The sequence below is a fragment of the Microcaecilia unicolor genome, chromosome 2 (genome assembly GCF_901765095.1).
Source record: "Microcaecilia unicolor chromosome 2, aMicUni1.1, whole genome shotgun sequence".
NCBI lineage: Eukaryota > Metazoa > Chordata > Amphibia > Gymnophiona > Siphonopidae > Microcaecilia > Microcaecilia unicolor.
Window position 1 is genome coordinate 291,052,918 of NC_044032.1, and position 13,238 is coordinate 291,066,155.

The following is a 13,238-nucleotide window of genomic DNA, read 5'->3' on the forward strand; positions in this document are numbered from 1 at the left end:
CTGGGACGTCGAGTCGGCACCCGAGAAGCGTCTGCGCTGAGAAGATCGCTCCCCCTCGATACAGGAGGCGCCGATGCGTCGGTCTCCTGGCAGCCCGGTACCTGCTCCCGAGCCTCCACGGATTCTGACACAGCTTGTCCCACCGACCCCACAGCCTTCTCCGATGGCGGCTCTCGACAAGTGCATCCGGGCCTTGTTTCCAGAACTCCTGGAGAGACTGCTACGACAGTCAGCTTCAGTGTCGGGGGTGCTTGCGCCTTCTGTACCGTCTGCTGCAGCAGTGTCTGTCCCTTCTCCTGCGGTGAGGTCCCCGACTCTGGTGCCGCCTGCGGAGTTGGCTGCCACCCAGGTCGACTCTCCTTTGACGTCGGTGGAGGGAGCTTCGCTGCAGTCGGACTGGGCGTTGACCTTTCAACATCGTCATAGAGGACATCGTTCCTCGTTCTCGAGGCAGGTTCAGTGTCGAAGTACCTTAACACAGGTTTTATCCGACACTGAGCAAGAGCGTTTGTGGGAATCAGAGGAAGATCCCAGGTACTTTTCTTCTGATGAGTTCTTTGGGATTCCTTCTGATCCTTCCCCTCCGCCACAGAGGAGACTTTCTCCACCGGAGAGTCTGCCTTTTTCCTCTTTTGTCCGTGAAATGGCTGCGGCTATTCCCTTCCCTATGGAGGTTGAGGATGAGCCTAGGACTGAAATGCTCGAGGTCCTGGATTATTCTTCTCCACCTAAAGAGGCCGTGACAGTTCCTCTGCATAAGGTATGGAAGGAAGTCCTTATGCGAAACTGGTTGGCCCCTCTGTCTGGCTCTGTGGTCCCGAAGAAAGCTGAATCCCAGTATCTGATCCACGGTGAACCTGGATTGATGAGGTCTCAGTTACCCCACAATTCCATGGTGATGGACTCCGCCCTCAAGAGAGCCAGGAGTTCTAGAGACTATGCTTCGGCGCCCCCAGGCAGAGAAGCTAGGACTCTTGAGTCTTTTGGGTGGAAGACGTATCAGGCCGCTATGCTCGCCGCCAAGATTCAGTCATACCAGCTCTTCATGAGCATGCACTTGTGGGATTCGATATGGCAACTGTCGAGCTTGGTTGATGCACTACCTACGGAGCTGGCTGAGCCTTTTTGCCAGGTGGTCAGGCAGCAGAAGGTGTGTCGAAAGTTCCTGGCCAGGGGTACATTTGACACTTTTGATGTAGCATCCGGGATCACTGCTCAGGGTATAGTGATGCACAGACTCTCATGGCTGCGTGTCTCTGACCTGGATCATTCTGTCCAGCAGCGAATGGTGGATGTTCCTTGCTGGGGGGACAAACTTTTTGGTGAAAAAGTAGAGGATCTTGTTGATCAGATCAAGAAGCATAATGATGCTATGGATTCTCTCTCCCATCGGGCGCCTTCTGCGACTGCCTTCTCATCTAGGAGGTATTTTGGGGGGAAGAGGAGTGCTCCCTATTTCTATCCTAGGCATAGGTACACTCCTGCTTCTCAGCAGCCTGCCCAGGCTCAGCTCCAGCGTCTAAGGCCCATGCTGCTCCCCAGCAAAAGCAAGGGACGGGCTTTTGACTGGCTCCAGTTAAGCATAGTCTCAATAAAAGTGTCCATACCGGACAACTTGCCGGTCAGGGGGAGGCTGATATTGTTTTCACCAAAGGTGGCCTCTCATAACCTCCGACCGGTGGGTTCTTCAAATAGTCCGGTTAGGATACACCCTCAATCTGGAATCCAAACCTCCAAATTGCCCACCGGGAGCTCATTGTTACAGCTTCCAGCACAAACAGGTACTTGCAGAGGAACTCTCTGCCCTTCTAAAGGCTTAAGCGGTCGAATCCATTCCATCAGGGGAAGAAGGGCTGGGATTCTATTCCAGGTACTGCCTTTTTCAGAAGAAGACAGAGACGATGCGTCCCATCCTAGACCTAAGGGGCCTGAACAAATTTCTGGTTCGAGAAAAGTTCAGGATGGTTTCCCTGGGCACCCTTCTTCCCATGATTCAGGAGAACGATTGGCTATGCTCTCTGGACTTAAAGGATGCTTACACACAGTTCTCGATACTTCAGTTTCAGCTAGGAACTCAGCACTTTCAGTACTGTGTATTGTCTTTTAGTCTGGCGTCTGCGCCCAGAGTCTTTACAAAGTGTCTGTCGGTAGTAGCAGCGTCTGTACTCAGACTGGAGTGCATGTGTTCCCTTATCTCGACGACGGGCTGGTGAAGAGCACCTCAGAAGCAGGTGCTCTACAGTCCATGCGAATGACTATTCAGGTGCTAGAGCTACAGGGTTTTGTGATCAATTACTCCAAGTCCCATCTCACCCCAGTACAGAAGTTGGAATTCATTGGGGCTCTGTTGAACACAAAGACAGCTCGAGCTTATCTTCCCTAAGCAAGGGCAGACAACGTCCTGTACCTGGTGGGTCGAGTGTCTCACGGTTCGGCAGATGTTGAGACTTCTGGGGCACATGGCCTCCACAGTTCATGTAATTCCATGGCACGTCTACATATGAGATCAGCTCAATGGATCCTAGCATCCCAGTGGTCTCAAGCTGCGGGGGATCTAGAGGATGTAATCCAGCTGCCCGCTGACTTTCGGAATTCCCTTCAGTGGTGGATGATTCGATCCAATTTGACCTTGGGACGTCCATTCCAAATTCCTCAGTCACAAAAAGTGCTGACGACGGATGCATCTCTCCCAGGGTGGAGCGCTCATGTAGATGGGCATCACGCTCAAGGGGCTTGGTCTTTTCAGGAAAAAGATCTTCAGATCAACCTCCTGGAACTGCGAGCGATTTGGAACGCTCTAAATGCTTTCAGAGATCGGCTATCAAACCAAATCATTTTAATTCAGACAGACAGGTTGCTATGTATTACACCAACAAGCAGGGGGCCACCGGATCTCGCCCTCTGTGTCTGGAAGCCGTCCAGATGTGGCTTTGAGCTCGCCGTCACGGCATGTTTCTACAAGCCACTTATCTGGCAGGCGTAAACAGGCTGGTCGACAGACTGAGCAGGATAGTGCAACCTCATGAGCGGTCACTGAACATGGGAGTAATCCACAAGATCTTCTGAGCATGGGGCACCCCCTCGGTGGATCTTTTTGCCACTCAGATCAATCACAAGGTCTCTCAGTTCTGTTCCGGGCTACAGGCCCATGACAGATTAGCGTCAGATGCCTTTCTCCTACATTGAGGAACAGAACTTCTATATGCGTATCCTCCCATACCTCTAGTAGGGAAGACTTTGCTGAAACTCAAGCAAGACTGTGGAACCATGATTCTCATTGCGCTTTCTTGGCCCCATCAGATTTGGTTCCCTCTTCACCTTGAGCTACCAGTGTATAGAGGTGAGCGAGCTAATTGTAAAGAAAATAGACCTTCTGGATCAGTCTTGCCTTTGCTGGTAAAGGGCTCATACTAGCAACTGTTAGGAAGAGAGAGCTGTTCTACTAGAGCCATCGACTTGCTTAATCTTTGCTATGTCAGTGCTAAATGTGGTAAGAGCTAATGAAAATGTACTTGATGGTAAGGAAAATTCCACATCTCATACTCTAAATTTGTATGGCCAAAAGGCAAGGCTAGAATTGACAAAGTTTAATGATGCTTACGAAAAAGATGTTGCTGGCAGCTTCTAATGACACCTGGCTAAGTTAGCAGTCAGTTTGTGAGCTGTCTCTGTCTAGATGCATTTCCTCCTGTGTGTATTTTTCTTTTTTAAATTTATTAGGATTTATTTATCAACTTTCACAATACGCAATAAAACATTTTTTCTCCGAGGACAAGCAGGCTGCTTGTTCTCACTGATGGGTGACGTCCACGGCAGCCCCTCCAATCGGAACACTTTTCTAGCAAAGTCCTTTGCTAGTCCTCGCGCGCCGATGCGCGTGTGCGGCCGTCTTCCCGCCCGAACCGGCTCGTGTTTGTCAGTCTTCTTTTGTCCGCACTCGGTACGGTCGTGTTACGCCGTTCGCGCCCCTTAAGTCGACCTCGCGCGCCTTTTTGGCTTTTTCGCTAAAAAAAAAAAAAGGGAAAAGGATTTCGGAAGAAGGCCTTTTTGGTCTTTTTCCCCTTCCGGTATTTTCAGTTTTTGCCCCGTTAAGTTTCTTTTCGTTTTCGGGGTAGGCCCTTTTGAGGCCTCGGGTCGAATTTTTTTCTTCCCCTCTTTTTTGGTGCCTTACCGCAATTACGAGTTTTGATTTCGCCGGCGTGATTTTTCCGCCCATGTCATCGAAGTCTCCCAGCGGCTTCAAGAAGTGCGCCCGGGTAATCTCGCTCACTGACAGGCACGCGTCGTGTCTTCAGTGTCTGGGGGCTGGGCACCACCCGCAGGCCTGTAGTCTTTGCGCCCTTTTACAGAAAAGGACTCAGGTAGCGAGATTGGCCCAGTGGAACGTTTTGTTCTCGGGCTCTTCGTCGGCATCGGCACCAGGAGTATCGAGTGCATCGACGTCGGCAGCGTCAAGACCTCCGCCCTCGGCCGCGACTGCATCGAGTGCATCAAGGCATCGACCCTCTGCATCGGGGCCGAGACATCGGAAGGTTGTGTCGGCGTCGGTGGTATCGGGACCTCCACTTCTGCTGATGTCGTTGGACGGTGGTGCTTCGACTGGAGTGCAGGTGAGGGCTGTTCATTCCCCTGCTGGTGGCGGTGAGGACTAGCAAAGGACTTTGCTAGAAAAGTGTTCCGATTGGAGGGGCTGCCGTGGACGTCACCCATCAGTGAGAACAATCAGCCTGCTGTCCTCGGAGAATACCTTCTACAGGTATGTAGCATTCGCTAATAGGCATCATAGGGTGGTGTAAGCAAAGATGAAACAACATATGATGGGGTAACAGGAGTAAGAAAATATTTATATTGTGTTTTTACGAGGCTGCTTTATGTGGTAAAAAGCGGGGTATAAATGATCTAAATAAATAACGTTATTGTACATATTAAATCCTTATTTTAAGGGGAAATAACAAGAGCAATAAATAACAAGAGCAATATTGACATTTACATTGACTAATTTAAAGAAAGTTGCACAATAGATCAGCTTGGTGCTTGAAAATTATCTAGGATAGGAGTGGATAAATGTCCTGCTATAGTATGTGCTCCTGGTGTCGCTCCTTATGTGTGTGTGTGATTAGCAAGTTAGTTACTTCTTCCATTAAAGGCCTGGTTGAAGAGCCAAGCTTTCACCTGCTTCCTGAAGCTGTGTGTTACTTTGCAGGATTTGAGCATGTCAGAAGAAGATCAGATGCTGAGAGCTATTGCCATGTCACTGGGGCAGGATATTCCCATGGATCAGAGGGCAGAGTCACCTGAGGTATCGTAAGCCATACATATTGATCTTGACTTGTTGCTTTGGTGGTCTGTATTTATGCAAAATGTGATCTGTGAACAATTTCCATGATATTGGGTAACTTTTTGCTTGATACCATGATATGGTCACTCCTGTACTTAATGTTTTGTGCTAAAAGCTAGATTTCATTCTTTACTGTAGCTTTACAAGGCTAAAGCAGAAAGCCTGGTGCCATCTACTGACAGGGTACAAAGCAGCACTGAAAGTGGCTCTTGATCTCTGCTGTTATATAGTTCCCTGATGCTAGGCATTAATGTAGCATCCATTTCTGTTCGCTCATGTGTGGTGGAGCCACCTATTCTTTACACTTCCACAGCACCTTTGTGGATCTCTATTGTTAAAATGGTTTACAACATGTTAATTTATAGTTGAAACAAACTTAAGCGCAACATTAAAATAAAGTTAATTATTATATATGAAGCATAATCAATTTGAAACTGTTCATATAATAAGCAAACACAAAGCCCTACTATGGTCCAAAAACACAGCTAGGATTTTCAGGGGGTGTGTTTTTTATCAGGCAAAATAAGGCAGTTGCCCAAGTGGCAATTTTTTTTGGAAGGGGGGGGGACGGCAGCGGTAAGTCCCTTCACTGTGCCCTTGGTGGCAGCCTCACATTGTTGTTGTCCAGGAAGAGGATACTTTCACTCCTCCATCCAGTCGAAAGCATCCAAAGGAAGGGGTATCACTGGTCACAGAATCCTGTTTCTTTCCCTTGTACCTTAGTGCTGATAGCTCTGCATCTAATTCAGCAGGTTTGATTGGGGATGCCCCTCCACTTCTCTTGTCTCAGTGAGCATTTGAACTGCACATGGCTTTGTGGATGCATAAGAGCTTGCTTGTGTAGTTCCAACAAATGCTTGTTCAAATACACAGGTGGGAGAGGAGTAGCGCTAGTGGCTAATTAGAGCTGAAGAGTTAAATGCAGGACCAACTGTGCTGGAACATGGAAGAGAATGGCAAGGGGGAAAGGATGCATAAGCTCTATGAAATGAGGTGAGAAGTAGAGATTTTAGGAATGGTGGTGGTATAGGAAACATTGTGTAGGACTCCAGAGGACAGTGGGACTTGGGAGCAAGGATTTCACATAGGAAAGAAATGAGGATCCAAAGATAGAAGCATTGTGGACTCTACGTGTAGAGAGAGTTAATTAGGAGAATGGGATTGGTGGGAGACAGAGGATCTAAACTGGATGAAGTACATATTGCCATACTGGGACAGACTGAAGGTCCATCAAGCCCAGCATCCTGTTTTCAACAGTGGCCAATCCAGGTTACAAGTACCTGGCAAGATCCCAAAACAGTACAATACATTTTATGCTGCTTATCCTAGAAATAAGCAGTGAATTTTCCCCAAGTCCATTTTAATAATGGCTTATGGACTTTTCTTTTAGGAAGCTATCCAAACCGTTTTTAATCTCTTCTAAGCTAACTGCTTTTACTACATGCTTTTTTACTACATTCTCTGGCAATGCATTCCAGAGTTTAATTACACATTGAAGAAATATTTTCTCTGATTTGTTTTAAATTTACTACTTTGTAACTTCATTGCTTGCCCCCTAGTCCTAGTATTTTTGGAAAGAGTAAACAAGCGATTCACATCTACCTGTTCCACTCCACTCATTATTTTATAGACCTCTATCATATCTTCTCTCAGCTGGCTTTTCTCCAAGATGAAGAGCCCTAGCCGCTTTAGCCTTTCCTCATAGGGAAGTCACCCCATCCCCTTTATCATTTTTGTCGCCCTTCTCTGTACCTTTTCTAATTTCACTATATCTTTTTTGAGATGTGGTGACCAGAATTGCACACACTATTTAAGGTGCGGTCGCACCATGGAGCGATAAAAAGGCATTATAACGTCCTTATTTTTGTTTTTCATTCTTTTCCTTATAATACCAAACATTCTATTTGCCACCTTAGCCGCCGCCATACACTGAGCAGAGGGATTCAATGTATCATCAACAATGAAACCTAGATCCCGTTCCTGGTCGGTAACTCCTAATGTGGAACCTTGTATTACGTAGCTATAATATGGGTTCCTTTTTCCCACATGCATCACTTTGCACTTGCTCACATTAAACATCTGCCGTTTGGATGCTCAGTCTCTGAAGGTGGTCTTGTAATTTTTCACAATCCTCTTGCGATTTAACAACTTTGAATACTTTGTGTTGTCAGCAAATTTAATTACCTCACTAGTAACTCCCATCTCTAGATCATTTATAAATATGTTAAAAAGCAGCAATCCCAGCACAGACCCTTGGGGAACCCCACTACCTACCCTTCTCCACTGAGAATACTGACCATTTAACCTTACTCTCTGTTTTCTATCTTTTAACCAGTTTTTCCATATCATCAAGCTGATCAATCCATAGACTGGTGGGTTGTGTCCATCTACCAGCAGGTGGAGATAGAGAGCAAACTTTTGCCTCCCTATATGTGGTCATGTGCTGCCGGAAACTCCTCAGTATGTTCTCTATCTCAGCAGGTGGTGGTCACACACAGCAGCAGCTCTGGCTAGGCCTCCAAGCCTAATTTTTAGGTTTTGTTGAGTGCCTGGGGTTGAGGGCTCTTTTGAGCAAGTGCAAACCTGGTGGTGCCAGGTCCCTCCTTTTCTCCCCCCTCCCGCTGGCTCCGTTTAAAAAAAAAAAAAAAAAAAAAATTTGAACGTCCTTAAAGGCGTTTATTTCGACGTTTATTTAAGCGTCTATTGCAGCTACTCACTGGGACACCAGGTCGTTACAACTCGGAGCGGACAGCAGGTAATTTTTACCTTTTTATAGCGGGCAGGGGGTTCCCCGATTCTTCTCCTCGTGGCATATGGCGTCGGAGGGCGAGGGCGCAAAGGGTCGCTCCCCGGGTCGCTTGAGCGCTTCTAGAGGGGATGCGGGGGTCTTCAAGCCTGATTCGCCCTTGTTGGGTGACAGTTTCGTGACCGATGAATGTCCCGGTCCTTCCTCCGGCGTGGCGTTTTTTCCCGCCATAAACGCCCATCCCCCGCTCCTCGCCTCCGCCATCTTGGCCGGCCACGCGGCTCGGACGGCTTCTTCTTGGGCCGCCCTTGAGGTTGGAGACATTAATGCCATGAACGCCCTTAATTTGGGCGACGGCACAGAAGCGGCTAAAGTTAAGAGCCGTTCTTCCCGCGCAGCTCCTTCGCGGAGTTTCGCGCCGGACGCCATTTTGGATGCGCAGCATGTCTCTCCCCCGCTATTGCGAGCGCCGGTTGAGGGTGCGTCTAGGGCTGTTGCCCAGACTGCGGAAGTGCACAGTCTGGGGGGTTTCTCCCCCGAGTTTGTTTTGCTGCTGCATCAGGCCTTCCTCATGCACAACGCTGCCCCTGCTCCCTCGTCTGGTAAAGAGGTTGAGGTTCCCAGAGGTAAACGCCCTCGGGTTGATTCCCAGGCCTTGGAGGAATTTGTCTCCTCCGATGTAGATGAGGGCAGCGTGTCTGAGGTCTCCCAACGGTCCTTTGCGAATTCCTTGGAGGAGACGGATCCCTGCTCGGATGGAGCGGATGACCCCTCTGCAGCGCGGCTTTTTAGCCCAGAGGATTTGCCCAACCTGTTGTTACAGGCCTTGGACACTTTGAAGATTTCCTCTCCGGAGGACGTCTCTCCCTCAGCCCCTGTTGGCTCTGCCATTATGCTGGGGACGAAGCGCCCGCCTAGAACCTTCCACGTGCATGATGCCATGCACACCTTAATATCGGCTCAATGGGATGTCCCAGAAGCGAGCCTTAAAGTGGCTAGGGCTATGTCCCGCCTCTATCCTTTGGCTGTGAGTGAACGTGAGGCCTATCTGTGGCCTACCGTGGATTCTTTAATCACTGCGGTGACTAAGAAACGGCGTTGCCGGTGGAAGGTGGCACAGCCCTAAAGGACGCCCAAGACAGAAGATTGGAGGCGGCCTTAAGGTCGTCCTTTGAGGCGGCTGCTTTAAGTTTGCAGGCCTCAGTTTGCGGCTCCTATGTGGCCAGGGCGTGCCTGACTATGGTGCAGCGGTCTTCCCCCTCGGATCATTCCTTGAGGGCTGATTGGCCGGCCCTGGAATCGGGCTTAGCCTATTTGGCAGACTTGCTGTATGATGTCTTGAGGGCCCCAGCGAAAGGCATGGCTCAGACAATCTCTGCGCGGCGGTGGCTTTGGCTGAAACATTGGTCTGCTGACCACGCCTCTAAATCCCGCCTGGCTAGGTTGCCTTTTAAAGGCAAGCTGCTCTTTGGGGTCGAGCTGGACAAAATCGTGACCGATCTCGGCACGTCTAAGGGCAAGAAATTACCAGAGGTCAGGGCTCGGGCTAGTACTCGTCCCGGTACCTTCAGAGGACGGTTGCAGGAAGCCCGTCGGTACCGCCCGGGCAAGTCGGGCTCTGCCCCCTCTTCCTTCAAGAGGAATTTCTCCCCCAAGCAGCATTCCTTTCGCAGAGACCGCCGTCCCGGAGGTGCTCCCTCCGGTCCTCCCCCAGGGTCTCGTACCCAATGACGGGGTCTTGGTCCACGCCCCAGTGCAGATTGGAGGACGGCTGTCCTCGTTTCTGGGCGAGTGGACCACAATAACTTCAGACGCGTGGGTGCTGGAAGTCATCAGAGACGGCTACAAACTAGAGTTCTGCCGACCCTTAAAAGACGGGTTTGTACTCTCTCCCTGCAAGTCTCCGGTCAAAGCTGTGGCAGTGCAGCAGACCTTGGACAATCTGATCCGCCTGGGCGCGGTCGTTCCGGTGCCAGAAAGTCAGCTTGGCAAGGGACGTTACTCCATTTACTTTGTGGTACCAAAGAAAGGAGGTTCTGTCCGGCCTATCCTCGACCTCAAAGGGGTCAATCGGGCCTTGAAAGTGCGGCACTTTCGCATGGAGACTCTCCGCTCTGTTATAGCGGCAGTGAAGGCAGGAGAGTTCCTGGCATCCTTGGACATCAAGGAAGCGTACCTGCATATTCCCATCTGGCCTCCTCATCAACGCTTTCTGCGTTTTGCAGTCCTGGGACGACACTTCCAGTTCAGAGCCCTCCCGTTCGGGTTGGCTACTGCTCCGCGGACCTTTTCCAAAGTAATGGTGGTCATCGCGGCCTTCCTACGAAAGGAAGGGGTACAAGTCCATCCTTATCTGGACGACTGGTTGATCCGAGCCCCCTCTTATGCAGAGTGCGGCAAAGCTGTGGACCTGGTAGTTGCTCTTTTGAGCTCCCTGGGATGGATCATCAACTGGGAGAAGAGCCAGCTGCGCCCGACTCAGTCCCTGGAGTACCTGGGAGTTCGATTCGACACCCAAGTGGGCAGAGTGTTCCTGCCAGACAATCGGATTGTCAAACTTCAGGCTCAGGTGGACCAGTTCCTAGTAGCCTCTCCCCTTCGGGCTTGGGACTATGTGCAGCTGTTGGGCTCTATGACGGCCACGATGGAAGTTGTGCCCTGGGCCAGGGCTCATATGAGACCGCTTCAACACTCTTTGCTGCAGCGCTGGACTCCGATGTCGGAGGATTATGCTGTGCGCCTTCCCTTGGACCCAGCAGTGCGCAAGGCGCTGAGCTGGTGGATGCAGACAGACAAGTTGTCTGCGGGAATGCCTCTGGTGACCCCAGAGTGGATTGTCGTCACGACGGACGCCTCGTTGTCGGGCTGGGGAGCCCACTGCTTGGGAAGGACAGCGCAGGGGCTCTGGTCTCCTGCAGAGGCAAAGTGGTCTCTCAACCTCCTGGAACTCAGAGCCATTCGGTTGGCGCTTTTGGAGTTCATCCCGGTACTGGTGTTGAAGCCTGTACGGGTCCTGTCGGACAATGCCACGGCTGTGGCCTATGTCAACCGCCAGGGAGGTACCAAGAGCGCCCCTCTAGCCAAGGAGGCTATGAATCTTTGCCAGTGGGCGGAAGTGAACCTGGAGCAGCTTTCAGCGGCCCACATTGCCGGAGTCATGAATGTCAAGGCGGACTTTCTCAGTCGCCATACCTTGGAGCCCGGAGAGTGGCAGCTATCTGCTCAGGCGTTCTTGGACATCACGAAGCGCTGGGGCCAGCCGAGCCTAGATCTGATGGCGTCATCGGCCAATTGCCAAGTGCCGCGCTTTTTCAGCAGAGGACGGGACCCTCGATCCCTGGGAGTAGATGCTCTTCTCCAACAGTGGCCGACACAAGAGCTTCTCTGTGTTCCCGCCCTGGCCCATGTTGGGCAGGGTGCTAGACCGGGTGGCAAAGCATCCCGGCAGGGTAATCCTGGTGGGTCCGGATTGGCCCAGGCGTCCCTGGTATGCGGACTTGATCAGGCTCTCAGTCGACGATCCTCTGCGGCTGTCAGTGGAGCAGGGCCTGTTACATCAGGGTCCCGTGGTGATGGAGGATCCCTCCTCCTTTGGTCTTACTGCCTGGCTATTGAGCGGCAGCGTCTGAGGAAGAAGGGCTTCTCAGACAGGGTCATCGCCACTATGCTGAGAGCGAGGAAGCGCTCTACTTCTACTGCTTACGCCAGGGTTTGGCGTATCTTTGCAGCGTGGTGTGAAGCAGGCTCACTTTCTCCCTTCACTGCTCCAATTTCTTCAGTGTTGGCGTTCCTGCAAGAAGGTCTGGAGAAAGGCCTGTCGCTCAGTTCCCTTAAAGTCCAGGTAGCGGCTCTGGCTTGCTTCAGGGGCCGCCTGAAGGGTGCTTCCCTGGCTTCGCAGCCAGATGTGGTGCGCTTTCTCAAGGGAGTTAATCACCTGCGCCCTCCTCTGCACTCAGTGGTGCCTGCGTGGAATCTCAACCTGGTACTAAGAGCATTGCAGAAGCCGCCTTTTGAACCCTTGTCGAGGGCATCTCTGAAAGACCTGACGTTGAAAGCAGTCTTTTTGGTGGCTATCACTTCAGCCAGAAGAGTTTCCGAGCTCCAGGCGCTCTCATGTCGAGAGCCTTTTCTGCAGTTCACTGAGGCAGGAGTGACTATTCGCACAGTGCCTTCCTTCCTGCCCAAGATTGTTTCTCGCTTCCATGTGAATCAGCAGCTCTGTCTCCCTTCCTTTCGTAGGGAGGACTACCCAGAGGAGTACTCTGCTCTTAAATATCTGGATGTGAGACGAGTCATCATCAGATACTTGGAAGTGACCAATGATTTCCGGAAATCGGATCATCTGTTTGTCCTGTTTGCAGGTCCTCGTAAGGGTCTGCAGGCCGCTAAGCCTACAGTGGCAAGATGGGTCAAGGAAGCCATTGCAGCGGCTTATGTGGCCGCGGGGAAGGTGCCGCCTATCCAGCTGAAGGCTCACTCCACGAGAGCTCAGGCGGCCTCGATGGCAGAGGCCGGATCCGTCTCCTTGGAAGAGATATGCAAGGCGGCAACTTGGGCTTCAGCTCATACATTCTCCAAGCATTACCGTTTGACTGTGGCTGCACGGGCGGAGGCCCGGTTTGGAGCTTCAGTGTTGAGGTCAGGGATTTCAATGTCCCGCCCTGGGTGAGTACTGCTTCGGTACATCCCACCAGTCTATGGATTGATCAGCTTGATGATATGGAAGGTAAAATTATGTATAATCATACCTGATAATTTTCTTTCCATTAATCATAGCTGATCAATCCATAGCCCCTCCCAGATATCTGTACTGTTTTTATTCTGGTTGCATTTCAGGTTCAAGTTTAGTCTTCAGTTACTTCAGAAAGACTTCGTGTTCAAGTTTTTTCACTTGGATTCTTCAAGAGTTAAGACGAGTTTGTGTTACAGTGAGCTGCTGCATTCCTCTCCCCTCCGTTTTACGCGGCTGGATTGAGACTTAAAATTCTGCCGGCACTCCCTCCCGCTTCGTGCGGCTGTAGGGCAGCTTTGTACCCCTCCCGCTTCGGCGGTGTTAGGGTCAGTCAGCTCCTCCCGCGGTTGCGGTTGCAGGATAAGCCAGATCCCCCCGCATCGGCGGGTGTGGTGTCCCTCCCCCGCTCCGCGGGGATGAGC

At 50.9% G+C, this 13,238-nt stretch overlaps 1 protein-coding gene across 1 annotated transcript in view; it reads left to right on the forward strand.

The window, feature by feature from the left end:
- Positions 1–13,238, forward strand: part of HUWE1 (HECT, UBA and WWE domain containing E3 ubiquitin protein ligase 1) — a 1,034,695-nt gene that overhangs the window by 472,914 nt on the left and 548,543 nt on the right. The window contains 1 exon segment of the mRNA XM_030194273.1: positions 5,204–5,299. Within this exon segment, the coding sequence (XP_030050133.1) occupies positions 5,204–5,299 (96 nt within the window).